Raw genomic sequence first — 25,769 nt, 5'->3', positions numbered from 1 at the left:
TGTGTTCAATTAAGTGGTTAAGATGTGAACAGAGTGGTTCAGAGTGGTTTGGTGTGAAACGCTCCGTTCTAGAGAAACTTACAGAGTCACAACTCTTCACAGTGGTGGTGATAGGAACCAGACGTCCACCTCTAAAAGCTCCCTCACAGAAAGTTCCTGCATGAAATGGTTATGAATTCACTGCCTGATGACTGAGACACTGTTTTATGATAGTTTTGAGAACTTAAACTCCTCTCATGGTGGAGGGATACATGCAGGGCGCTGTGAGGCAAAATAGTCCCCAAAGAAAACTTATTATTCCAGATTTTCCACTATTTTCCATCATCAACATTCCATATAGACTCAGAAGACTCGTGTAGGTTCACTGGTGGTTCTGGATAGTAAATAAAATGTCTATATTTGTGTTGTAGTCATGGCGACCCCTGGTTCCTATCACCACCACTGTAAAGACATCTGAGTTGATGAGTTTCTCTATAATTAATCATTTCACATATCAATGACTAAACCATACAGAAATTCTGAAAAATCTTTATGATTCCACTTTAAAGCTGCTACTGCTCTGCTAGTCACTTTCTCATTATTAAACGTTATTAAACGCTTTACCTGATAGGTGAGCTGTGAGTTACTGAATATTTAATGATCCTGGAGGGTCATCGGTGATCTTGAGACGCAGAAGCGACGCAGAGATCACACAGAGAGTAACGTTAGATCATGTAGAAAACACAAAATAAACGAAGGAAGAAAACCAAGAGAGCAGCAGCATCGGCAAAGAAGCAGCAGTAGGATAAACATTTTCATTTCTCCACAAAAAAAATCATATGAAAGCAAATTTCAGGGATTCGTAATTAAGGTTTAATTAGGAGGACATAATATTAAACTCTTTAAGCAGCCTTAGGATACGCATTCACACACTAAATAACACTTAATAACGTTAATAACGTTAATAACGCTAAATTCTGGCTTTCCTACGTGTCTGTTCGTAGAGATGTGGGCCAGAATCGGGCCAGATCCTGAACAGCGCCATACAGTCTGTCTTGTGTCTACATTCATGGGACAATTCTGGCGTGAATGTTGTGGACCATCAATGTAGTTGGGCCAGATTGGGGCCAAATTTGGGCCAGATCCTTTAGTTCTACTCACTCTACAGTGTGTGAGTCAGATCTGGGCCGAGGACCCAGTGATATATTGGGCCAGAACAAACCAAGGAAGACAAATTTTGCTAACTGGGCAGCCATCGGCGAAGTTCCTGAGAAACAGGCATCTAGAGTCTCTAGACTCTGGACTCACTGTGGCCTGTATGGCTGCGTTGACTTTGATCTATTTGCCCTGTGATTGACTGGCGACCTGTTCAGGGTGTATCCTGCCTTCCGCCCGACGACCACAACCCAGAAGGATAAACAGTTTAGAAAATGTGTGTGTGTGTGTGTGTGTGTGTGTGTGTGTGTGATCTATTTTTTATTGAGTTTACTATATTGTTACAATTGTATTGGATTATTGACTTTTCTTGCTAATAAATTTACTGTTATGATTATTATTACTTTTTTTGTATTTGATATGTTTTTACTATCCAGTTTTTTTTGTTTTGTGGTTTTTTGTCTATGTTGGCTACACTGTAAATAAGGGTCTCTCTAAATATGCTCAGAGTTTAAATAAAGGCTGATTGATTGATTGATTGATTTATTGATTGGTTGGTTGAATGAATGATTGATTGATTGACTGATTGATTTAACAGTCTACATGTTTCCAGTGAGTAAGTCTAACAGCCCTGTAGGTCCATTTTTCTGTTGTCTGGTCACAGAGGCCCCTCCCCTCTGCAGACGTGCCGGACGCTGTAATTAAAGTCATGGGAGCCGGTGAGTTTGTGTGGGACTCAGCCTGTAAGAGCTGGGATCTGAAATGAGGACGTCCACTCTGTGTGGCAGGACAGTCACTCAGAGGGTTCAGTAAGACGAGCTGATCTGCAGTCTGAAGACTTTTCCAGCTTTGCTATGAAGGTATGAACTGGACTGTTTCCTCATGTTCAGCTGTTTCCTCTGTTCATCCAAAACTTTCGCCTTGATGCTGCTCAGATTCCTTCACTGCATGTTAGGATGGTCAGTTCAGGGTCAGAATTCTTAAAAATTCCCCCATAATTCAGTGTGTGAGCTGTAAACAGAGAGATTCAGAGTGGTTTGGTGTGAAATGGTTCAGATGTCTTTACAGTGGTGGTGATAGGAACCAGGGGTCGCCATGACTACAACACAAATATAGACATTTTATTTACTATCCAGAACCACCAGTGAACCTACACGAGTCTTCTGGGTTTATATGGAATGTTGATGATGGAAAATAGTGGAAAATCTGGAATAATAAGTTTTCTTTGGGGACTATTTTGCCTCACAGTGCCCTGCATGTATCCCTCCACAATGAACAGAGTTTAAGATCTCAAAACTATCATAAAACAGCGTCTCAGTCATCAGGCAGTGAATTCACAACCATTTCATGTAGGAACTTTCTGTGAGGAGCTTTTAGAGGTGGACGTCTGGTTCCTATCACCACCACTGTGAACAATTCTGACTCAGTCAGTTTATCTAGAACAGAGCGTTTCACACCAAACCACTCTAAACCGCTCTGTTTACATCTTAATTATGGAGGAATTCCTCTTTAAGCTTCTTGGAGTAGCAGTGCTGATCTCAGATCTGTTCCTGTCAGTAAAGTCGATAAATAAGAGAGACTTTTTATGAATACAGACCCTGATGTTAAATCGTGTTGTTTCAGTGTGAGATGTGTTTTCATACTGTGTCTGTGTGTGTGTGTCTGTGTGTGTGTGTGTGTTTCTGACTATAGCTTCTGTTTTTCCTTCACAGTTTTTTCCACCACTGAATCAGACACATGTAAATGTATATTGGCTCACACTCAGCATGTCACACCTGCTTTTTTTGTCCATCTGATTCTTCTGAGACCAGGTGACAATTAGCATGCTAATGCTAAGTAATTTTTTCACCTGCTAGAGGGAAAAAACTGCCCCCTGCTGGTCAAAGCTATTATAACATGTTAAGTGTAAAATCATTTTGGGTGTCATTTATTAGAGTATTACATAAACTGGACTCTCAATAGTTTTTTTATAACAACCCATTAATGTCCATTTCGGACATTTTACATTTCTTTTGGTTCATATGTTGTCTGAGTTTGCCTGAGCACAAAAATATCACAATCATATCATAAACACCTTTTGTCTTTTGGTCGTATGGAATTACAGAATTTTAATTAAACAATAGAAAATCCAAATTTGATTATGAATAAAACTATGAAGATTATATATAGTAAAAAATGAGTTAATTCAAATTGTAAATACACAAAATTTAATCTATTTATACAAATCAAAACAAATTCTGTGGCTCTTTTTAATGCTAAATGTAGTTGTTGGGTTAATTGGCTGATTTTGACCTGTTGCCCCTTAAAGATGCCTGTAAGCTGTACAGTTAGAACTTTACACTTTAATAAACATCTTTATTTAATTCATTTCTGCAGCCACACTGGCTTTATTAATAGAAACTGCTTGTAGAAATGGTACAACAGTATCTAGAACAACCCTCAGTCCTTTCATTTTTACTTCAGTCCATTTAGAAGTACTTCTGAACTTTTACTGGATCAGAAATCTTCACAGGGAGTGTGTAGTGTGTGGTTTATTATTCATTTACTCTTATTGAGACACATTTACACACACGCTGAATGATCTGCCTGTAGTTTGAAGAGCAGTGAATGTCGTCTGCAGTTAGCTGAGGGTCAGTTTCCGGGTTGGTAGTCTTTAGTCTATGTTTAACGTTCTTTGCCTTTCTTTCTTAGGTGTGATGTAGATATTTGTCAGTAGGGGGAGCTGGAGGACAGGAACGAGCCAGTATGATTTCAGGTAGGTGAATGAATGACTGAAGCTCAGAGACTAATGTAGCTAAAGAGTAATGAAGGTCTTTTAAACTGGAAAATGATTTTAAATGACAGACTTCAATTAAATCAGCCTCACAGCTCTGAGACTCAGTGACGGTTGAGGTTTTCTGCTCTAGAACATCATCACAGATCTGAAAGGTCAGTCTTGATGCGGCAATAAGGTTAAAATTACATTCTAGCATAAAGAAATCGTATCTGATTTACACAGTGTGCACAGTCATTAGAGCAGAAGAGGGACACACCACCAAATACTAAGAAAATCTAAAAATTTCATGCTAAAATGTAAAAGATGCTACTTTTCACTCAGACTGTTGTGCTGATAAAAGAATTTGTAATGAAAATCTTTCAGTTAAATTACAAAGGAATGCAAAATAGAAGCATTTTCACCAACACAGTCAGACTTTTTCATTCCATATATAGCCTGCAAACTCAGGAATAAAGGTTCTAAACTGTCACTGGGTCAGTTCCCCTCTTGTCACTGGGGTGGAACCCTCAAGGGTCCATCTCAGTACCTTTAGTCAGGGAACATAACTGAACCATAATCCACTGAAATGATATGTTCTAAGCTGTACTGACTCCACACACCCCGTCTCGTCTCCAGGCTTTTAGTTTACTGTTCTGTTTTAAAACATTCGGTTATGAAAAGGTACAAATACGAACTTTTCACCTGGAGAAACTTATTTAAGGTTCACAATCAGACCTTAGAACCACTGTTGTACCTTTGAGGGAATATTTGCATTGTTTGAACCTTGATGAAGGAAAAATATACCTTTACAGAACCTTTATTTCTAACAGTGTGGTGTTCATTAGATCAGCATTTTAAAGTTTAAATTTATGGAATTTTACTTTTAACTGACAATTTTAACTTTATTACTTTTGTACTTTCTAAAGTACTACTGCAAGAGTTCTGTAAAAAGTGCTATGTAGTATTTATTTTGTTCACTTTCTTGTTACGATCATCTGAAATCTAGAAAAATCTAAAAATTAAATCTATATTTCTGTATTTTCTGCCTTAAATTTGACATACAGTATATGTGATGGGCAGAACCAGCCTGCTGTAAAACAAACTGTATCAAATTCACTTAAATATGATAAGTTATCACCTGTCCAGGGTGTATCCTGCCTTCCGCCCAATGGCAGCTGGGATAGGGTCCAGCACCCCACCGCGACCCAGAAGGATAAGCGGTTTAGATGATGTATGTATGTATGTATGATAAGTTATCATAAACTATCATACTTGTAGATTTCCTATAGCAGTGTGTGTCTGTGTCTGCAGGACTGGTGATCATCCTGTTCCTCATTGATCATATTCACGCTGGACCTGGAACCACTCCAAACCTAAAACACATTGTGATTGGACGATGTTATGACTACATTACCCTGGTGAAGCCCAGCTCCAGGTGAGACACTAAAACACTTACAGATCCTGATTTGGTGAGTAAAGTGTAAAAATAAAGCAAGCGTTAAATGTGGTGCTGTTACTGTTGTGGTGCTGAAGTTACGGTTCTGTTCTGTGAGCACTGAGCTTCAGGAAGGAACGTGCAGGAGAACAAAATCATCCCAAGAGCAGAACCGCCTGAATAAAACACAATCGCTTCAGCTGCACAGAGCAGCTCGAGTGTGGACAGCAGGCCTGAGAGAGAGCAAACGCATTCTGTACTACACAGACCAAACAGAGATGGTAATAAGCTAATAGGCTTAATATATATACACAATCATCATTCATAGGACATTCTAGTGGGAGGAGTTTGTCCCAAACCCTAACCCCTAAACGTACACTTGTACAAATAATACTAAAACATTTTCCTTTTATATTTTTGGAAGAACTTAAAATACTTTTTCATGTCACTCCCAAAAACACAGTTTTAGTATGTAGGCGGAGCCCTATTTTAGCCACGCCCCTGCATTTTATAGCAGGAAGTGAGGCTGCATCCCTGTCGCTCATGGCCACATGGTGAGCAGTTAGATCCCATTGTTTTGAAGTAAATGTGTCCCAAATTCTGAAAATCAGTGTGGAACATTAAGAATCGTCATATTTTCTGCAGTCAATGAATTGATTCACTGGAAAAGACAATAATGCTCACAAGTCAAGTCAAGTCAAATTTATTTGTATAGCGCTTTTTACAACTGATGTTGTCACAAAGCAGCTTCACAGAAATCCATTAAGGACAAAGTTTTAACATGAAATGTAAATCCTCCAGGTGATCAAGCCAGGAAAAACTCCCTCAGAGCTGGGGAAGAAACCTTGGGAGGAACCAAGGCTCACAAGGGGGGACCCATCCTCCTCTGGTCAAACTACCTACAAAATTATTATACTACTAATATTAACAAGGGTTGAAGGTAAACAAGGACGAGGATGACAACAAGATTTATGGACACAAAAAGCCAGGAGGAACATTGACCGTACAGCTGTGTTGGTCCACATGGTCACCAGGAGTCAGAACTGACATAATGGCACTTAATAATAATAATAATAATAATAATAATAGAGAAGTGTATTTAATGTTTGCTGATTACGATACTGTATCTTTCTATTGTGTCACTTCATTCATAAACTTAACTATCAAACAGCCCAAAGTCAGGTCCTCAATGTTTTATGAACAAACATCAGTTTTAATTTAAAAACGTTTGAAGCAACTAATCCATCCATCAGCTGTAATTACTCAATACTTAACACACGAGCATCCATTTAGCGATGGCTAGTTAGCTGTGTTGGTATGTGACGTTCACTGCTCTGCCACTAAAGCACAACACTGTGCTGTGTTCATCTGCATGTGTGTATTGTGCAGGTATAACTGTGAAGAAATATGGCGTGAGTTCGAGGAGGCGGTGGTCCGGAGGCGCCCATGCAGTGTGAGGGTGAAGGATTACCAGAGAATGTTTCGGGCGACGTCTCAGACTCTTCCCTGTGACAAAGTGAGTTTCTCTGCAAAGGCTCCACACTTTGTGCAGATAATGTGAGTCTGTGTTTCAGAGAACCACAATAAACCGGAACCTCAACGTCCTTCCAGTTCAGTAAAACTACTTCGAGTGAAAGACGGAGCTTAATCGTGATAATCTGTACCCACCGCTGACGTTTTTGAAGCTCTGTCGTTTATCCACTCCTGTTTAAACACATCAGCTAGGAGATCATGTTGGAATTTCCAAACAATGTTCCTACACTTACAGCACTCGCTTCATATTCTGTCATACTGAGCTCAAATCCTCTGACTAATTTTGACTCATGCATTACCACTGGCCCAACTTTTTGAAATTACGCAAGATCATTTATATAGCAGGGCGGTTGTTAAAAAAAGTACATACCTTGTATAATTGATAATACATTATATGGCCAAAAGTATATGGACACCCCTCCTAATTACTGAGTTCAGGTGTTTCAGTTACACTCATTGCTAACAGATGGATCAAATCAAGCTCATAGCCATGCAACCTCCATATACAAACACTGGCAGTAGAATGAGTCGTACTGAAGAGCTCAGTGACTTTAAACATGGCTCTGTCATAGGATGCCGCCTCTGCCACAAGTCAGTTTGTGAGAGTTCTGTCCTGCTAGATCTGCCCCAGACAACTGTAAGTGCTATCATTGTGAAATGGAAGCGTCCAGGAGCAACAACAGCTCAGCCACGAAGCAGTAAACCATGCAAACTCACACAGCAGGACCACCGAGTGCTGAAATCATCTATCCTCTATTGTATCACTCACTAAAGAGTTCCAAACTGCCTCTGGAAGCAACATCAGTACAAGATTTGTGTATCACTAGCTTCATGAAATGTGTCTCCATGACTGAGCAGCTGCACACAAGCCTAAGATCACAATTGCGGCTGGAGTGGTGTAAAGCGCTGCCACTGGACTCTGGAGCAGTGGAAACATGTTCTCTGGAGTGATGAATCAGATTCTCTATCCGTCAGACTGATGATGAATCTGGGTTTGGTGGATGCCAGGAGATACTGCCTACCAGAATGCGGAGTACCTATACATACACACACACATATATCTATGTTTAGTTAACAGTTGTGCAGTCACACATCTTCAGTATAATTGAGATATTTATATTTAAAATCGAGCTGACAGCCCCATTAACTAACTGTCAAATCAGTCACAAGTTAAATCGGGTCTTACAGGAGGACAAACACTGAAAGCTCACCATTACTAGAGCTGTATGTTATGTGTTATATGTGTTATATACGTTATATGTGTTACATGTGTTATATATATTTTATGTGTTATATGTGTTATATTGTATGAGCTCATTATTGCTCCCAGTTGCTGTTCTGGAGTAAGACCCGGGAGCTGATGCACAGCTACGCAGCCGTCACAGGAAGATTCTGGACCTTAGAGGACACGCTGGTGGGGTTCATGTTCAACGATCTCGTCTGGTGTGGGCAGCAGGAGAGAGACAGAGGTACAGACAGAGAGACTCGTTCAACTAACAGACAAATTAACAGAAGAACAGACAGAGCAGTGGAACACATTTCACATCATTACAACCTAAAACTGCAGCGAATTCTAATTACCAACTCCTCCTTTTAAAGGCTTCGATTTTCAGTCCTGTCCTGAATGGTCGGCGTGTGTGACTCACCCTGTGTATTCACTATGGAACCGAGCGTCACTAAATGTGAGTCTGCAGCGCTACACCACGCAAAATGTGCCACATCCACATGTAAGTGAAGTCATACATATTAAAGACCCACCAAGTGAAGCTTCGGCTGCAGAGAAGGACACGATGACAGAAAGGAAACCAGGCAAGGCAAAATTCTCAGAAACTGCTACGAGTTTTAAGGAAAGAAGTTCTGCCAATAATAGTAAACTGTAAACTGTAAAGAAGCTTTTAACTTTTAATCAAAAAATAAACTTTCTTTATCAGAAAATGTTGTTGATACTAGAAAAAATTATGGATAAAAAAACTCTAATTATAACCAACTTAATACTATTAATTCTTAAATATTAATAATAATTATTAAATATTAATTCTACAATGCCAAGGCAAACGATTCGTTTTTGGACTGATGCCATTAACTATGTTAAAACTCTGTAATCATAGACATCCGACTTATGTTGAATGTGTATATATATATATATATATATATATATATATATATATATATATATATATACACACACACACACAAATCCCCCCCGTCTTTTGTTATTAGTACGCAGAGAATGTTGTTTGTATGTTTACTATGAAAATTAATTAGAAGTTATTAACAAAAAAAAATTATAACCAACTTAAAGTTGAAATTTCAACTATAGAATTTATAGTTTAGCATTCCTATAATTAGTAAGATTTCATTTTTCATTGGTAAGAATTCAGTTCATTGAAAATGCAGTAACAGATTTTAGTAACATGAATTAAATTATAATGTCTTTTTCTGCACAGTTAAAAATTAATTTGACTTTCTGAAATTCTAATAAGTACAGCAAAAACTTTTTAGCTTTTACTTCCTGTTTCTCTTGATTTCAGGAATTCCATTTACACAGGTGAAAATTAAAATTCCAATAATATTAAATTTCGACTAGAAAGATTCAGTTAGAAATTAATTTTCACTAGTATATGTCATGTCACATGTATGAACTGAAATCCTTTGTAAAATCCATGTAAACTGAAAAACAGTACTAAAAGTAAAAACTGTTCACAATAAAATCAACACAAACATTTAATTAGGATCTCAACATGTTAGATAACTCTTCCCTGATTTGGATTACAAGCTAAACCTGCTCTCCACACACAGGAGAAGACTTTTGCCAGTGAAATTTGTCCAGTTGCTATGAAAGAATGCATTTGTGGGCAGAGCATGGAGAGGTCAATTAATCTAATCTTTAAGATTATCTTTCATAATTTTACATTCTCTTTATTTATGTCTTTATTTCCTCCAGCATGTTTGGAAGTTCTTTAAAAGTACTTTTTATATAAAAAGAGAATTTCACGGATATTTCAAAATTCCCCCATAATTCAGTGTGTGAGATGTTCACAGAGTGATTCACAGTGGTTTGGTGTGAAATGGTTCAGATGTCTTTACAGTGGTGGTGATAGGAACCAGGGGTCGCCATGACTACAACACAAATATAGACATTTTATTTACTATCCAAAACCACCAGTGAACCTACACGAGTCTTCTGAGCTTATATGGAATGTTGATGATGGAAATAGTGGAAAATCTGAAATAATAAGTTTTCTTTAAGGACTATTTTGCCTCACAGCGCCCTGCATGTATCCCTCCACCATGAATGGAGTTTAAATTCTCAAAACTATCATAAAACAGTGTCTCAGTCATCAGGCAGTGAATTCATAACCATTTCATGTAGGAACTTTCTGTGAGGGAGCTTTTAGAGGTGGACGTCTGGTTCCTATCACCACCACTGTGAAGAGTTGTGACTCTGTAAGTTTCTCTAGAACAGAGCGTTTCACACCAAACCACTCTGAACCTCTCTGTTTACTTCTTAACCATTTAATTAGGTAGAAATTTAGGAAAATATCCTTTTTCTTTCACAGGGTGAACAGATGGTTCTACACAAAATAACAGGATTCAGTGCTGAGATCTGGTCTCTTCCAAAGAACTGTGGAACCAGATTTCAGTCTGTTTTGGTCTATTCTTTGTCTGATCAATGAACATAAGACAGATATAGTCTGTATGTAACTGGATATGTGCTGAATCATCACTGCTACGTTTCCCATTTCCAGTTCCAGCCTTTGCGGTAGTGATGTCAACTAACCGAGTGTAAAAGCTCAGAGCTGGTCTTTGCATTTCTCTTTCCAGTTTGCTGCAGCAGCCTGTGGAAACATTACAGTGCTCTTAAATGGATCGATTGAGAATGCGTTCAACAGGAAAAGGTAAAGAGAGAGAAATATTAATTCTGTTATTCATTTTCATCATAGCTACTCACTCTACACTCTACGTGTACAGAGTAGGTTTACTGAGACTACTGTGCAAATGTTCAGTGTATGATGATGACAACTGGCAATACATATTACCTACAATCCTGAAAAGGCCACAGAAGACTGAGCCATCTGCATTTTGCCCATCAATGTGTTTTGTTGTAGATGCTCGTCAGGACAGGTGGGGTTAGAATAGATCAGGTTCAGTTCAGTTGTGACGTTGAGGTCAGGGCTCTGTGAGGGCTACTGGAGTTCCTCCACACCAAACTCATCCCCCTCATGCTGGAACAGGAAAGACTCTTCCCCAAACTGCTGCCACAAAGCTGGAAGCAGATAACTTGTGTAAAATGTCTTTGTGCTGTAGCATCAACATCACCCTACACTGGAACTGAGGGGCCCAAACCCTGAAAAACAGCCCAGCTCATCATCCCTCCTCCACCAAACTGTACTGTTGGCACTGTGCATTACTGTAGGCAACGTTCTCCTGACATCCACCAAACCCAGATTCATCATCAGACTGACAGATAGAGAAGCTGATTCATCACTCCAGAGAACACGTTTCCACTGATCCAGAGTCCAGTGGCGGCGCTTTACACCACTCCAGCCGACGCTTGGCATTGCACATAGTGATCTTAGGCTTGTGTGCAGCTGCTCAGCCATTGAGACTCATATCATGAAGCTCCTAACGTGCAGTTCTTGAGCTGATGTTGCTCCCAGAGGCAGTTTAGAAACCTGTACTATAAATATGTACAAACATTCTTGAAAATACTCTCTAAATGTGGGTATTTGATAAAGTACTGCCAAATTTTCTCCTTATCTTGAATAACACTTTTGCCAGTGATCTGTAAAACTTGTCCAATTGCTATGAACTAAGGCATTTAGAAGTCAGAGCATGGAGAAGTCAATTAATCTAATCTTTAAGATTATCTTGATAATTTTACATTCTCTTTATTCATCTGTTTATTTCCTCCAGCATGTTCGGAAGTGTGGAGCTGGACAATCTGAACCCCAGGATGGTGAATCATGTCCACATTAAAGTCATTCCAAATCTTGAGGGCCCATTTGTGTAAGCTGCAGGCCGTCTAACCTGCTTTTCTGTTCAGATAACAGGACGTGCAGTCTGTTCAGTTTTGTTTGCTCTTTCTTTTTATCTTTGGATGAGACGAATGCTAAGTAAATGTCCTGTAAAATAGGCTGCGTTTGGGGTTAATGCTTTCACTCATTGTCAAAGCTCTCAGCCTTACAGTCTCTATAAAGACATCTCAAACATGCATTATTATTTTGCGAATTTTGAAAGTGTGGGTTTCCACTGTAGGGCAGGCATGACCTTTAAATGGGTCTCTGTACAATGAGTTATACATTCAGTGCATTTCTTTTCAGATTTATCAGACAGAAACACAAACACTACTGCAAAACAAGTCAATGAGATGTTAACCGACATGTTTCTTCTAGATTATAAACTATAAGCATGTGAGTTTTGATCAGGCTTTGGATTGTGGCAAAAGTCTTGATGGTCTCCTGGTGGAAAGTCTGACTATGAAGTGATCTATATTTTGATGCATAGTATTTTCATAATGTGTTTTTGTTTACCTCTGAGGTTTTTTACCACCTATATAACATATATGTTATATAGGTGGTAAAAATGTATTTAGTCAGGTCATCAGCAGGCTGGTTTTGTTGGTCCCATAAGAAGTAAAACCAAATTACAACTCAGTTTCCTAGAGATGTGCATAGAATTCTGCTCATATTTTTGTTGTTGGGTAAAAGTAGATGTGGGTTAGCGTGAACGTTACCCACCTCATGTAAATTAAAACTCCCTGCTGACTACACTCTTTAAAAAGATGGTCCTTCAAGGTTCTTTGGTGAAGAAAATGGTTTTATATAGAACCATGAACACTCAAAGAACTGTTTGCATACTTAAGTGGTTCTTTGCACGGTGAAATTGTTCTTCAGATTGATGGAAAATGCATTGTATATGGATCTATATAGAACCTTTTTAAAAGTGGTTCTATGTAGCACCAAAAAGGGTTCTGCTATTGTTATGATGTCAGGTTTGTATAGCAGAACTCCTTTTGGTGCTATATAGAACTATATACAACACATTCCCTGTCAGTCAGGGTTCAATGCCCTCCCCAGCACTCCCCCCCCCGCCCCCCCTCCCCCCTCCAACAACCAACTCCTCACCCCCACCCCCCCACCCCTTCAGTTCGAACCCTCGTTTTGATGGAGGTTATTCCCAATCTTTTTCTCTGTTTCTAGGGAATCCTGCTCAAAGGGTTCTATTTTGGAACTCATTAGTGTTCTAGAGTCCCGAGGATTCCGCTGGTCGTGTACAGACAGAGATGTGTATGTACTGTATCTTTGAATCTAATGTTTTATTTTATTGTTTAATTACATATAATAATCATAATAATCATCAAAAATGAACATTTTTTTTTTATATTTGTGAAAGGACAACTGTTAAAAGCATGTCAAAATAAAAGTCCTTTGTTTTTGGTTGAGCTGCTTGACATTTCAGGAAATCAGAATTTACAGATAAAAGTTTTGCAATATGACAGTATGAGTTCTCATTACAAGTACATGTTATCATTTTATAGGTTTCAACATGATATCATGTCCACCAATTTATTTAGAATTGCATGTAATCAAATGACCCTTTTTCTGCATGTACGGTTGGACGGTCACATTTTTAGACTTTGAATGAGTTTCTTTGATGCAGTGTCTTTATATTAATTTATATAATAATTTAGATCATAAAAATATATATTTATATAATTACTTTGTAGGAAAATAAGGGACTTGGACATAATAATACATGTTATGTCACTGACATTCAACAGCAAGTAACATTCTCAAAATTCCATAATAACATCAGCAACTCACACTGCACTGCAGCTAAACGATTAGGGGAAAAATTTTAATTGTGATTTTTCTGACTAATGTTGCGATTTAAAATGTTGCGATTTAAATTGTGATTATTATGTGTAAGGTCTGAAGTTCAGGCCTGTTATTTTTTGGCCAAGAAGTTCAGAATATCCACTTTTTCAGGCTGGTTTGACTCATGAATGCAGTGTGTCAGTAACTTGTGGTTGTGATGTCACGACACATGGAGGTTTGGGTGCCTCTGATTGATCTAACTCTACAGGCAGTTCACAAGCTCTGATTGGTCTGACTCTACCATCAGTTCACAAGCTCTAATTGGTCTAACTCTACAGGCAGTTCACAAGCTCTGATTGGTCTAACTCTACAGGAAGTTCACGAGCTCTGATTGGTCTAACTCTACAGGCAGTTCACAAGCTCTGATTGGTCTAACTCTACAGAAAGTTCACGAGCTCTGATTGGTCTAACTCTACAGGAAGTTCACAAGCTCTGACTGGTCTAACTCTACAGGAAGTTCATGAGCTCTGATTGGTCTAACTCTACAAGAAGTTCACGAGCTCTGACTGGTCTAACTCTACAGGCAGTTCACAAGCTCTGATTGGTCTGACTCTACAGGCAGTTCACAAGCTCTGATTGGTCTAACTCTACAGGCAGTTCACAAGCTCTGATTGGTCTGACTCTACAGGCAGTTCACAAGCTCTGATTGGTCTAACTCTACAGGAAGTTCACAAGCTCTGACTGGTCTAACTCTACAGGAAGTTCATGAGCTCTGATTGGTCTAACTCTACAAGAAGTTCACGAGCTCTGACTGGTCTAACTCTACAGGCAGTTCACAAGCTCTGATTGGTCTGACTCTACAGGCAGTTCACAAGCTCTGATTGGTCTAACTCTACAGGCAGTTCACAAGCTCTGATTGGTCTGACTCTACAGGCAGTTCACAAGCTCTGATTGGTCTAACTCTACAGGCAGTTCACAAGCTCTGATTGGTCTAACTCTACAGGAAGCGATTTAAAATGTTGCGATTTAAATTGTGATTATTATGTGTAAGGTCTGAAGTTCAGGCCTGTTATTTTTTGGCCAAGAAGTTCAGAATATCCACTTTTTCAGGCTGGTTTGACTCATGAATGCAGTGTGTCAGTAACTTGTGGTTGTGATGTCACGACACATGGAGGTTTGGGTGCCTCTGATTGATCTAACTCTACAGGCAGTTCACAAGCTCTGATTGGTCTGACTCTACCATCAGTTCACAAGCTCTAATTGGTCTAACTCTACAGGCAGTTCACAAGCTCTGATTGGTCTAACTCTACAGGAAGTTCACGAGCTCTGATTGGTCTAACTCTACAGGCAGTTCACAAGCTCTGATTGGTCTAACTCTACAGAAAGTTCACGAGCTCTGATTGGTCTAACTCTACAGGAAGTTCACAAGCTCTGACTGGTCTAACTCTACAGGAAGTTCATGAGCTCTGATTGGTCTAACTCTACAAGAAGTTCACGAGCTCTGACTGGTCTAACTCTACAGGCAGTTCACAAGCTCTGATTGGTCTAACTCTACAGGAAGTTCACAAGCTCTGATTGGTCTGACTCTACAGGCAGTTCACAAGCTCTGATTGGTCTAACTCTACAGGCTGTTCACAAGCTCTGATTGGTCAAACTCCACAGGCAGTTCATAAACTCTGATTGGTCTACCTCCACAGGCAGTTCATGAGCTCTGATTGGTCAAACTCTACAGGTAGTTCACAAGCTCTGATTGGTCTAACTCTACAGGTAGTTCACAAGCTCTTTGATGAAGCAGACTATAATTTAAAAAAATTGATTTGAAAATTGTTCTCTCTTAAATTGCAATTTTGAAATAAAAACAATTAATCTTTCAGTCCTACATTCCACAATGCACTTTCAGCATCATATTCTGTGCACATAAATTCATGATATGCACCTTATATTTCCAAACAGAACACTGATGATTCTCCAATGTATGAAGAACCCAAGACAGTCAAGCTGCCAAACATGTTCCAGCAGCCTCTTACACAGGAAGAGCCTCCATCTGTAGAGAACCTCGGAGAACCTCTTTTGGGCCCCTTACAAACCTTTCAATGGATAGTTTTTAAAGAACCATTTTTGTAAATAAGATCTGTGTTTACTGTAGAAATGTAAAACATCTATACAGTCATGTGCAGAAGTTTGGGCACCCCAGTCAAATTCCATGTATTTGCTGATTTGTTGATTGTTGAGTGTAAATAAGTTACACATCCTCTAAAGAGACATACTACTGCACATAATACACAATTACTGTTTATTTACTGAGTTTAACATATTAGAAAAATAAATAAATATAAAGTGTGGCCTGTGCGCAGGTTACGGCACATTTTATCTTTTATGTTTCATTTTTTCAAATAAGTAAAAACTAAACTAAAATTAGCAGAAGAATGTATATTTAAGTGTGTCTCTACAGGGGTTGTGTTAACTTATTTTGAGGTAAAAAATCAACAAAACATAGTTTGACTAAGGGTGCTCAAACTTTTGCACATGATTTCTCCAAGAACCATTTAAGAACCTTCATTTCTATTGTGTGCCTTACCTCACAGGCTGGAGTGGGACTTGTTTTAATGATGCAGACAGTTTTTGCTCAAATCTGTGCATTTTCTTCATTTTCATTTCTTACTCTTTTTTATTGTTTATGCGCTAAGCTAAGAGAGCCATTTTGGCTTGCTAGTGATAAAGAACTGAAAACTGGTGACTTTTTATCTTAAATGTGACATAATCATGATGGTCAACCTGCTAAAAACCAGTGGTGGACAAAGTACACAAATCATGTACTTGAGTTAAAGTAAAGATACCCAAGGTAAAATATTACTCCAGTAAAAGTAGAAGTTCCTCCCTTTAGACCTCCACTTGAGTAAAAGTACAAAAGTATTTGCCTTCAATTGTACTTAAGTATCAAAAGTGACAGTACTCAAAGATTAATTAACTTAATTCAACTTGGTTACAAGTTTAAGTTTAATAAAAACTTGCTTTAATCGCAGGTTCACAAATGAGTTTTCCTTTACTAAACTGCATCTGTAGGTCTCTGTTCATAAACATAAACTAGCCAAAACAAATTTACTATAAAATGAAATAATGTTTGTATAAACTCAGAAAAAAGAAACGTCAGTCACAACTGCATATGTGTTCATATTTCTATATTGTGGTCTATTTACACAAAGTTAGGTTAGTTCATCATTTATGTTGAATAGACTCTCCCAAAATTCATGCTGCTGCACTGACGTTGAACCCTGTGCTTGCACTGGGTTGGTATGACCAACAGGTCAAAACAAGCTCAAAACTAGGTGCGCGCTGTTTCCTGATTGGTGTTCTTGCTTCACTCTTCTTTCATTTTGACGTTACGGTTTTATGCATACATAAACCAAAAGGAACGACAGATTTCTCATAATGTAGCGGAGTAAAAAGTGAGAAATTTGACTTTGAAATGTAGTGGAGTGAAAGTAAAAAGTCACCAAAAATGGAAAAACTTCAGTAAAGTACAGATACACGAAAAACTACTTAAGTACAGAAACGAATTACATTTACTTATAATGTTAGTTAAGAAAGTTAAGGTCAGCGTCTCACTGCCCAGCTGCTCGGATATGTCCTCATCCTCCTCCATTCATTCTCGTCTGCCTCTTTGTTTTGTGCAGTTCTGGCAGCTGCTGTCCGTCTTCACATGATTCACATATGAAAAATTGCAACATCAGTAATGCAAAAACAATAATGAGCTGCTGGCAGTGTCAGGCGGCACCAGATTCACACAGTCGCACAGAGTCTGATACATTAATCTCTCGAGGCTGATGTTAGCTTTTATTCAAATTTCCATTCCACCTTAAATAGAGCAGCAATTAAACATTTGTGCCTGTACACAGCATCTGAATGTGAGTGCCACATGATTTAAGGTGGAACAGGAAATGAGAATAAGAAGCTAATTTTAGCATCATCTAATGTCTATACACTGTATAAGACTCAGTTACAATCAGATACAAACTGGGGCTGTATGGCCTGGCGATGGGGGGTGGTAGTGGGGTGGGGGGGGGTTATATACGAGAATGTAATATGTATAGTTTGTCTGAGTGTTCTTCCGCTTATATGAGTTAGTTTATACATTATCTCACAGTAATCTGCCCAAAACGCCACTGGCCCACTGGGAATTCTCCTGACTCTCCTGGTGTACTCCGGCACACGGCCCATCGGGAATTCTCCCGACTCAGATCCACTTTGGCGCTGCCCTACACCACCTAATGAAACTGATATACTTTAGCCATAGCCTGATAGGCTTTAGTTTCAGCCGCGTTTCATTTCTAAATTGTGTTCTTAACTATTCGGCTGTTGTTTTGAGTCCCTTAAATCAGCACAACTACAAGTTACTACAGGTTCATATCTCTCATTAATTACCTGCATTACTGTCAGTTGCACAAACAGAGTTTGAATGTGTAGACGGTGCTCTTCTGAGGAAGGAAGGAGGCTTTAAAGCAACAATGTGTGTTTTGTAAGTGTTTTGTAAGAATCAGTGATCTACACAGGCCTGAACAAGACAGGTCATCCTCCCTTCCAACTGTCATTTCCTTGTTAAATGTCAAAAGACATTCAGTTGTGGGTGCGTTGGGGGCGGGGTGTGCGGGGTGTGCGGTGCAGCTCTGCATACAGACCTCAGGAGTCCCTTCTGCATACCAGCTGCCACAGTATTGAGCTGGACTCCACAGAGTTACACGGTCACTGTACGTCCCAAAGGCTGCCTTAAAGCCACCTGCTTTAGATCACCGTTAACAAATCTAACGCTGGGGTTGACTGCTTTGGTAGCTGAGCACCATTCCTAACAGCCAATGAGGTTAAAGGCATTTTAACACTACGCTGTAAGACAGCCTATTAAACAAGGAATCTAAAAGTCATTAGAATTAGGCAAAGAATTAAGAGAAAGTTCAACATGTTTACTTTATTAACAGCATTAACTGAAAGAATAAAAGCTTTCAGTCTCTGTAAGATACAGTGTGTTGTTATCTTTATGAATAAAGTGTTTCACTGACTCCACTTTATGGACAATAAATACGACTACCAACAATGACGGAAAGCATAATCCAGTGAGCGACAGGACAAACCGCAGGATTCCAAATCAGAAAAATGAAAGCATTTAAGTGTTTAGGACGGTGGGACCATCGCAACGTCTTTATTGGATGCTTTATATTTATATTGCTGCATGATCTATTAGTGCTGTAATGATATGGATGAAACTCTATGAAATTGTTTGGTGTCACAATGACAAACATATTTTGTGCAATGTAAAGCTGAACAGGGACACACAGTGACCTTCATCAAGGCTGTGTAGAAACAGGGACAGATTTGACCTACAAACTCTGATCTGCATCTGATTCAGGAAACTGTCGTATGACGAAGAAACAAGCAGTGATGTGGGCGCAACTGATTAATCAGCTTCGGTGCGTGAAAACAAGTGTCCACGCATGAGTACCTCATTTGCATATCATTTGCAACACACCCCAGTTCGCCATCACATACATATGATTTACATGAAGCACACCCAGCTCATGTAGATGTTTCAATAGTGAGACAATGAAACAAAAGTGTTCAGCAGCTAATGAACCAAAGGATGTCGTTGTAGGCAGAGATTGGAGTCGAGCAGGAAGTGCAATCAGCACTCAGTAGCAGTAATGCTAACCAGTAAGCACTCAGTAGCAGTAATGCTAACCAATCAGCACTCAGTAGCAGTAATGCTAACCAGTAAGCACTCAGTAGCAGTAATGCTAACCAATCAGCACTCAGTAGCAGTAATGCTAACCAGTAAGCACTCAGTAGCAGTAATGTCAACCAATCAGCACTCAGTAGCAGTAATGCTAACCGATCAGCACTCAGTAGCAGTAATGCTAAACAATCAGCACTCAGTAGCAGTAATGCTAAACAATCAGCGCTCAGTAGCAGTAATGTCAACCAATCAGCACTTAGTAGCAGTAATGCTAACCGATCAGCACTTAGTAGCAGTAATGCTAACCAATCAGCACTCAGTAGCAGTAATGTCAACCAATCAGCACTCAGTAGCAGTAATGCTAAACAATCAGCACTCAGTAGCAGTAATGCTAACCAATCAGCACTTAGTAGCAGTAATGCTAACCGATCAGCACTGAGTAGCAGTAATGCTAACCAGTCAGCACTCAGTAGCAGTAATGTCAACCAATCAGCACTCAGTAGCAGTAATGCTAAACAATCAGCACTCAGTAGCAGTAATGCTAACCAATCAGCGCTCAGTAGCAGTAATGTCAACCAATCAGCACTCAGTAGCAGTAATGCCAACCAATCAGCACTTAGTAGCAGTAATGCTAAACAATCAGCACTGAGTAGCAGTAATGCTAACCAGTCAGCACTCAGTAGCAGTAATGTCAACCAATCAGCACTCAGTAGCAGTAATGCTAAACAATCAGCACTCAGTAGCAGTAATGCTAACCAATCAGCGCTCAGTAGCAGTAATGTCAACCAATCAGCACTCAGTAGCAGTAATGTCAACCAATCAGCACTCAGTAGCAGTAATGCTAACCAATCAGCGCTCAGTAGCAGTAATGCCAACCAATCAGCACTCAGTAGCAGTAATGCTAACCGATCAGCACTGAGTAGCAGTAATGCTAACCAGTCAGCACTCAGTAGCAGTAATGTCAACCAATCAGCACTCAGTAGCAGTAATGCTAAACAATCAGCACTCAGTAGCAATAATGTCAACCAATCAGCACTCAGTAGCAGTAATGCTAACCGATCAGCACTGAGTAGCAGTAATGCTAACCAGTCAGCACTCAGTAGCAGTAATGTCAACCAATCAGCACTCAGTAGCAGTAATGCTAAACAATCAGCACTCAGTAGCAATAATGTCAACCAATCAGCACTCAGTAGCAGTAATGCTAACCAATCAGCACTCAGTAGCAGTAATGCTAACCAATCAGCACTCAGTAGCAGTAATGCCAACCAATCAGCACTCAGTAGCAGTAATGCTAACAAGTCAGCGCTCAGTAGCAGTAATGCTAACCAATCAGCGCTCAGTAGCAGTAATGCCAACCAATTAGCGTTCATTAGCAGTAATGTCAACCAATCAGCACTCAGTAGCAGTAATGCCAACCAATTAGTGCTCATTAGCAGTAATGCCAACCAATCAGCACTCAGTAGCAGTAATGTCAACCAATCAGCACTCAGTAGCAGTAATGCTAACCAATCAGCACTCAGTAACAGTAATGTCAACCAATCAGCACTCAGTAGCAGTAATGCTAACCAATCAGCACTCAGTAGCAGTAATGCTAACCAGTCAGCACTCAGTAGCAGTAATGCTAACCAATCAGCACTCAGTAGCAGCAATGCCAACCAATTAGTGCTCATTAGCAGTAATGCCAACCAATCAGCACTTAGTAGCAGTAATGCTAACCGATCAGCACTCAGTAGCAGTAATGCTAACCAGTCAGCACTCAGTAGCAGTAATGTCAACCAATCAGCACTCAGTAGCAGTAATGCTAAACAATCAGCACTCAGTAGCAGTAATGCTAACCAATCAGCGCTCAGTAGCAGTAATGTCAACCAATCAGCACTCAGTAGCAGTAATGCTAAACAATCAGCACTCAGTAGCAATAATGCTAACCAATCAGCACTCAGTAGTAGTAATGTCAAATAATCAGCACTCAGTAGCAGTAATGCTAACCAATCAGCACTCAGTAGCAGTAATGCCAACCAATCAGCACTCAGTAGCAGTAATGTTAGCGACCTGCTGGCCAAAACCTGGTTGCTGCAGAAAAAAATGTTCAGGCAAAGTTCTTTGCGATTTTAATATAATACATTCTTTTACGTTCTAAAATTAAAGGAAGGACCTGAAGAGATGATTAGAAACATGTTTAATTGTTCAGTTTCAGCCATTTAACTTCATTCAGCCTCAGTTATTGAGGACCGCAGGCACCCTCAGACGTTTTACAGCCAGGTTGTGATATAACAGCAGAAAGAGGAAGTGGTCATAACAAGTTAACAAGTTAGCAAGTTAACATGTTTTCATTATTGTGCAAACCATTACAGTTAACTATAAAGCTTTGTATATTTTCCTGTTTTTGCTTGATATTGAATTTCAGCTGCTCAACAGTTCAGCGTCTCTTTTGTCCTATTTTTCTTTTCATAATGTGCCAAATGTTATCAGTGGTGACAGGTCTGGACTGCAGGCAGGCCAGTTTTGCACCAGGACTCTTTTAAAATGGAGCAATGCTGTTGTAATACGTGCAGAATGTGGTTTGACATTGTCTTGCTGAAATAATCAAGGCCTTCCCTGAGAAAGCAGCATCTGGATGGCAGCATATGTTGCTCCAAAACATGTATATATCGTTCAGCATTAATGGTGCCTTCACAGATGCGCAGGTCACCCATGCCATGTGCACTAATGCCCCCTATACCATCATGAATACTGGCTTTTGAACTGTGCACTGATAACAAGCTGAGTGGTCTTTAGCCCGGAGGACACAGTGTCCATGATTTCCAAAAAGAATTTCAAATTTTGATTTGTCAGACCACAGCACACTTTTCCGTGTCGCCTCAGTCCATTTTAAATGAGCTCGGGCCCAGAGAAGTCAGCAGCGTTTCTGGATCCTGTTCATATTTGGTTTCTTCTTTGCTTGGCAGAGTTTTAACTTGCATTTGTGGGTGCAGTGATGAACTGTTTTCACAGACAGTGGTTTTTGGAAGTGTTTCTGAGCCCATGCAGTGATTTCAACTACAGAATCATGTTTTTTTTTTTTTTCTTTAACGCGGTGCTGTCTAAGTGACCAAAGATCACGTCCAGTCAATATTGTTTTTCGTCCTTGTCCCTTGCATACACAGATTTCTCCAGATTCTCTAAATATGTTAATGAGGTTAAGTACCGTAGTTGATGAAATCCCTAAATTCTTTGTTATTTTATGTTGAAAAATATTATTCTTGAATTGTTGCACTATTTGCCCCAACAGTCTTTCACAGAGTTATGAACCCCTCCTCATCTGCTGTGGTGAGTGAGTCAGCAGCCAGTGCAGTATTTCACACTGTGCTCTCTACATAGAGAGAACTGCACTGTGATAAAATTGTGTTATAATCTTGTCTACCAAGAACATGACCATGAAACCGGCGTCACGCATTTATACAGAAAGCAGAAACAGACAAGCACTCATCTCCAAAATGAAAATACAGAGCTTCTCTTGAAGTGAACATTGCATAAAAATCTCCTGAACGCATCATGACTGATGAATAAACTCAGGAAGCCACCTGTTCTGGCAGGTTTGTGCTGTATGACCACATACCATCAGCAGTAAAGTGCAAACAAAACAGAGAAATCTAGAACACGTCCACGCCCCTAAGCTCAGATCTGCTTCTGTACTGCGGAATGTTTCCTCAGCCACAGTCATAACACTGACCGCGTTCACTGTAAACACCACCAGACTGACCTTTCATCCTTGATAACTAACCATGGATAAAACTACGGTGAAACACCGACTCAGAGAAAGTATTTTCACACAATTAAATTGCTTTCTTTCAAAATAAGGACATTAATCCAACATAATTTCCTTAAATCTCCATATTGAAAATAATATATATGGACATGCATTTTTATATCTTAAAATACATTTAAAATTCATTGCATTTCATGATGAAATACATTCTAAACACTAGAATATATTTCAGAATATGTTGCCATCTTAACCAAATATATTAATAATGTAATATGTCATACAAAAATAAATGTATGTAAATGTGTTTATCAAATCCTTTTGAAAATATATGAAAATATCCAAAAACCTGTCTGATGCTCTTCACTGTCTGATACCTTTAGAAATGAATTTCCAGTATCTTCATTTTAAATATGATCAAATGATCCTTTAACAGGACAGAAGCGAGTGTTGTGGGTATTGACACTCTGTGAAAATGCAGTTATGATCTGATATCTAGTTTATGTGAAATACATTGTGTGTGAGAGTCTGACTGCAGACATACATGGTTAATGTAAAGTACAGTGCAGATCACAGAGGTCAGTACGTTTAGTTACATCTGGAACCTTCATTACACACAACTGAACACAGATAATAACTAATACTAATAAATGTGTTTTAAAAATATATGTAACAAAACATTTTACATAACATAATACACTGCAGAAATATATTTGAACTATAAAGACTGAATTAAAAAAGAATGCAAATTAGACCGATTTTCAGTCTGAGACGTTTGGACCCCGCTGTCGATTTCAGTTCCGTAGTGATTACTGCTCACTGTCTGTCACTCTCACTCTTCACTCTCAACTTCACTCTTTATCATTTACCAAATCTACAAACTCCAGCACAGCAGGAGCTTTCAAAGATGAAGCTGAACAGCACTGAGAACATCCTGCCAGGTACATTTCTATGTGTAATATTTCCCTGTACGTTTTAAAATAAATGTATTTTAAAATATATTTGGTTAATACAGCAAAATGTACTGAAATATATTTTAGTGTTTGGAATGTATTTTAAATGTATTTCAAAAATATTATATATCCTCCCATATATTATATATATATATATATATATATATATATATATATATATATTTATATACAGCCAATCAGATATGGGCCGATTAGTCAGCTTTCCATGTAGGCCAGCATGGAGCAATCAGCAAGTTATTCACAGATAAAACAACAGCCGGACATTCTTATCAGACTGAGCTGTATCAGGTCTAAAGTGCAGTTTATTCACATTCTGCATCCACAAAATCTGTGAAATTCTATGCACAATCAAAACTGAAAGAACTGAGGCAGTCAAATAAAGGACAGCGATCAATTGCATTGGTCTACCCCCCCGATAACTCAGTGTGTGAGATGTACACAGAGTGATTCAGAGTGGTTTGGTGTGAAATAGTTCAGATTTCTCTACAGTGGTGGTGACAGGAACCAGGGGTCACCATGACTACACCACAAATATAGACATTTTATTTACTATCCAGAACCACCAGTCAACCTACACAAGTCTTCTGAGTTTATATGGAATGTTGATGATGGAAAATAGTGGAAAATATGAAATAATAAGTTTTCTTTGGGGACTATTTTGCCTCACAGCGCCCTGCATGTATCCCTCCACCATGAATGGAGTTTAAGTTCTCAAAACTATCATAAAACAATATCTCAGTCATCAGGCAGTGAATTCATAACCATTTCATGTAGGAACTTTCTGTGAGGGAGCTTTTAGAGGTGGACGTCTGGTTCCTATCACCACCACTGTGAACAGTTCTGACTCAGTCAGTTTCTCTAGAACAGAGCGTTTCACACCAAACCACTCTGAACCACTCTGTTTACTTCTTAACCACTTAATTATACACAAATTTTGAAAAATCAGTGTAATTCCCCTTTTACCAATCAGCTCCTACATCTGTTTCTTATACAGCAGCTTTGCCGGTTGTGTCACACTTACTCATGATAAAACGGCTCATACAAGCTTACAAAGTAATTCAGGGTTTATTTTATATCAGGTGAGTCTGTGTCAGGAAAGAAAACTAAATACAATGACAAACCATCTTTTATACACAGCACTTTGGTTTTTGGTCACTTAGAACCTTTAAAGGTTTTTATTAAAATGAAAACCTAATGGTTTTGCTTTCTAAAAGGAACTGGCTTAATGGTAACAATTAGAGACCACTACTCTCCCGTAGGACACCTTTAGGTCCCATCAGGAATCAATCTGGAATCAGAGCACCTGTTAAACCAGTCCTTCACACTGTGATATCAACCCATCAGAAAAACACAGAATAACATTAGAGACTACTGGGCACCAGCAGAACCTTTTAATGGTTTCTGTGGTGTTTTTTTTTAGCAGAGAATGTAAAGCGTATTGTTGACGTCATGTTGATTAACTGCTGTATTATTTTGTGTTGTGGTTAAAAAGACATTAGACTTTTTTATTGCATTTTGGTGGTTTTTCATGCATTTTGAGCTCTTATTCTTTTTAGAAACTACAGAAGCAGTGCAGGTTTAAGTCCACGCGCAGAGCCCCAGCTGTCTGTCTGTTTATGCCCCGCCCCCCAAAACTCTCAGCACTATTTTTAA

General features: G+C 39.1%; 1 protein-coding gene across 1 annotated transcript; it reads left to right on the top strand.

Annotated features, from left to right (window-relative positions):
• Positions 1–1,869: 1,869 nt before the first annotated feature.
• On the top strand, positions 1,870–15,939 carry LOC118798957 (ADP-ribosyl cyclase/cyclic ADP-ribose hydrolase 1). The gene is made up of 10 exons (XM_036558596.1): positions 1,870–1,994; positions 3,826–3,889; positions 5,201–5,324; positions 6,714–6,840; positions 8,188–8,326; positions 8,457–8,539; positions 10,683–10,756; positions 11,775–11,867; positions 13,061–13,147; positions 15,632–15,939. The coding sequence occupies exons 2-10, from the start codon at positions 3,880–3,882 to the stop codon at positions 15,726–15,728; spliced, it is 834 nt and encodes a 277-aa protein (XP_036414489.1). The 5' UTR covers positions 1,870–1,994; positions 3,826–3,879; the 3' UTR covers positions 15,729–15,939.
• Positions 15,940–25,769: the final 9,830 nt, after the last annotated feature.

The sequence above is a fragment of the Colossoma macropomum genome, unplaced genomic scaffold (assembly GCF_904425465.1).
Source record: "Colossoma macropomum unplaced genomic scaffold, Colossoma_macropomum, whole genome shotgun sequence".
Classification (NCBI taxonomy): domain Eukaryota; kingdom Metazoa; phylum Chordata; class Actinopteri; order Characiformes; family Serrasalmidae; genus Colossoma; species Colossoma macropomum.
This window is presented reverse-complemented; position numbering and strand designations above follow the sequence as displayed.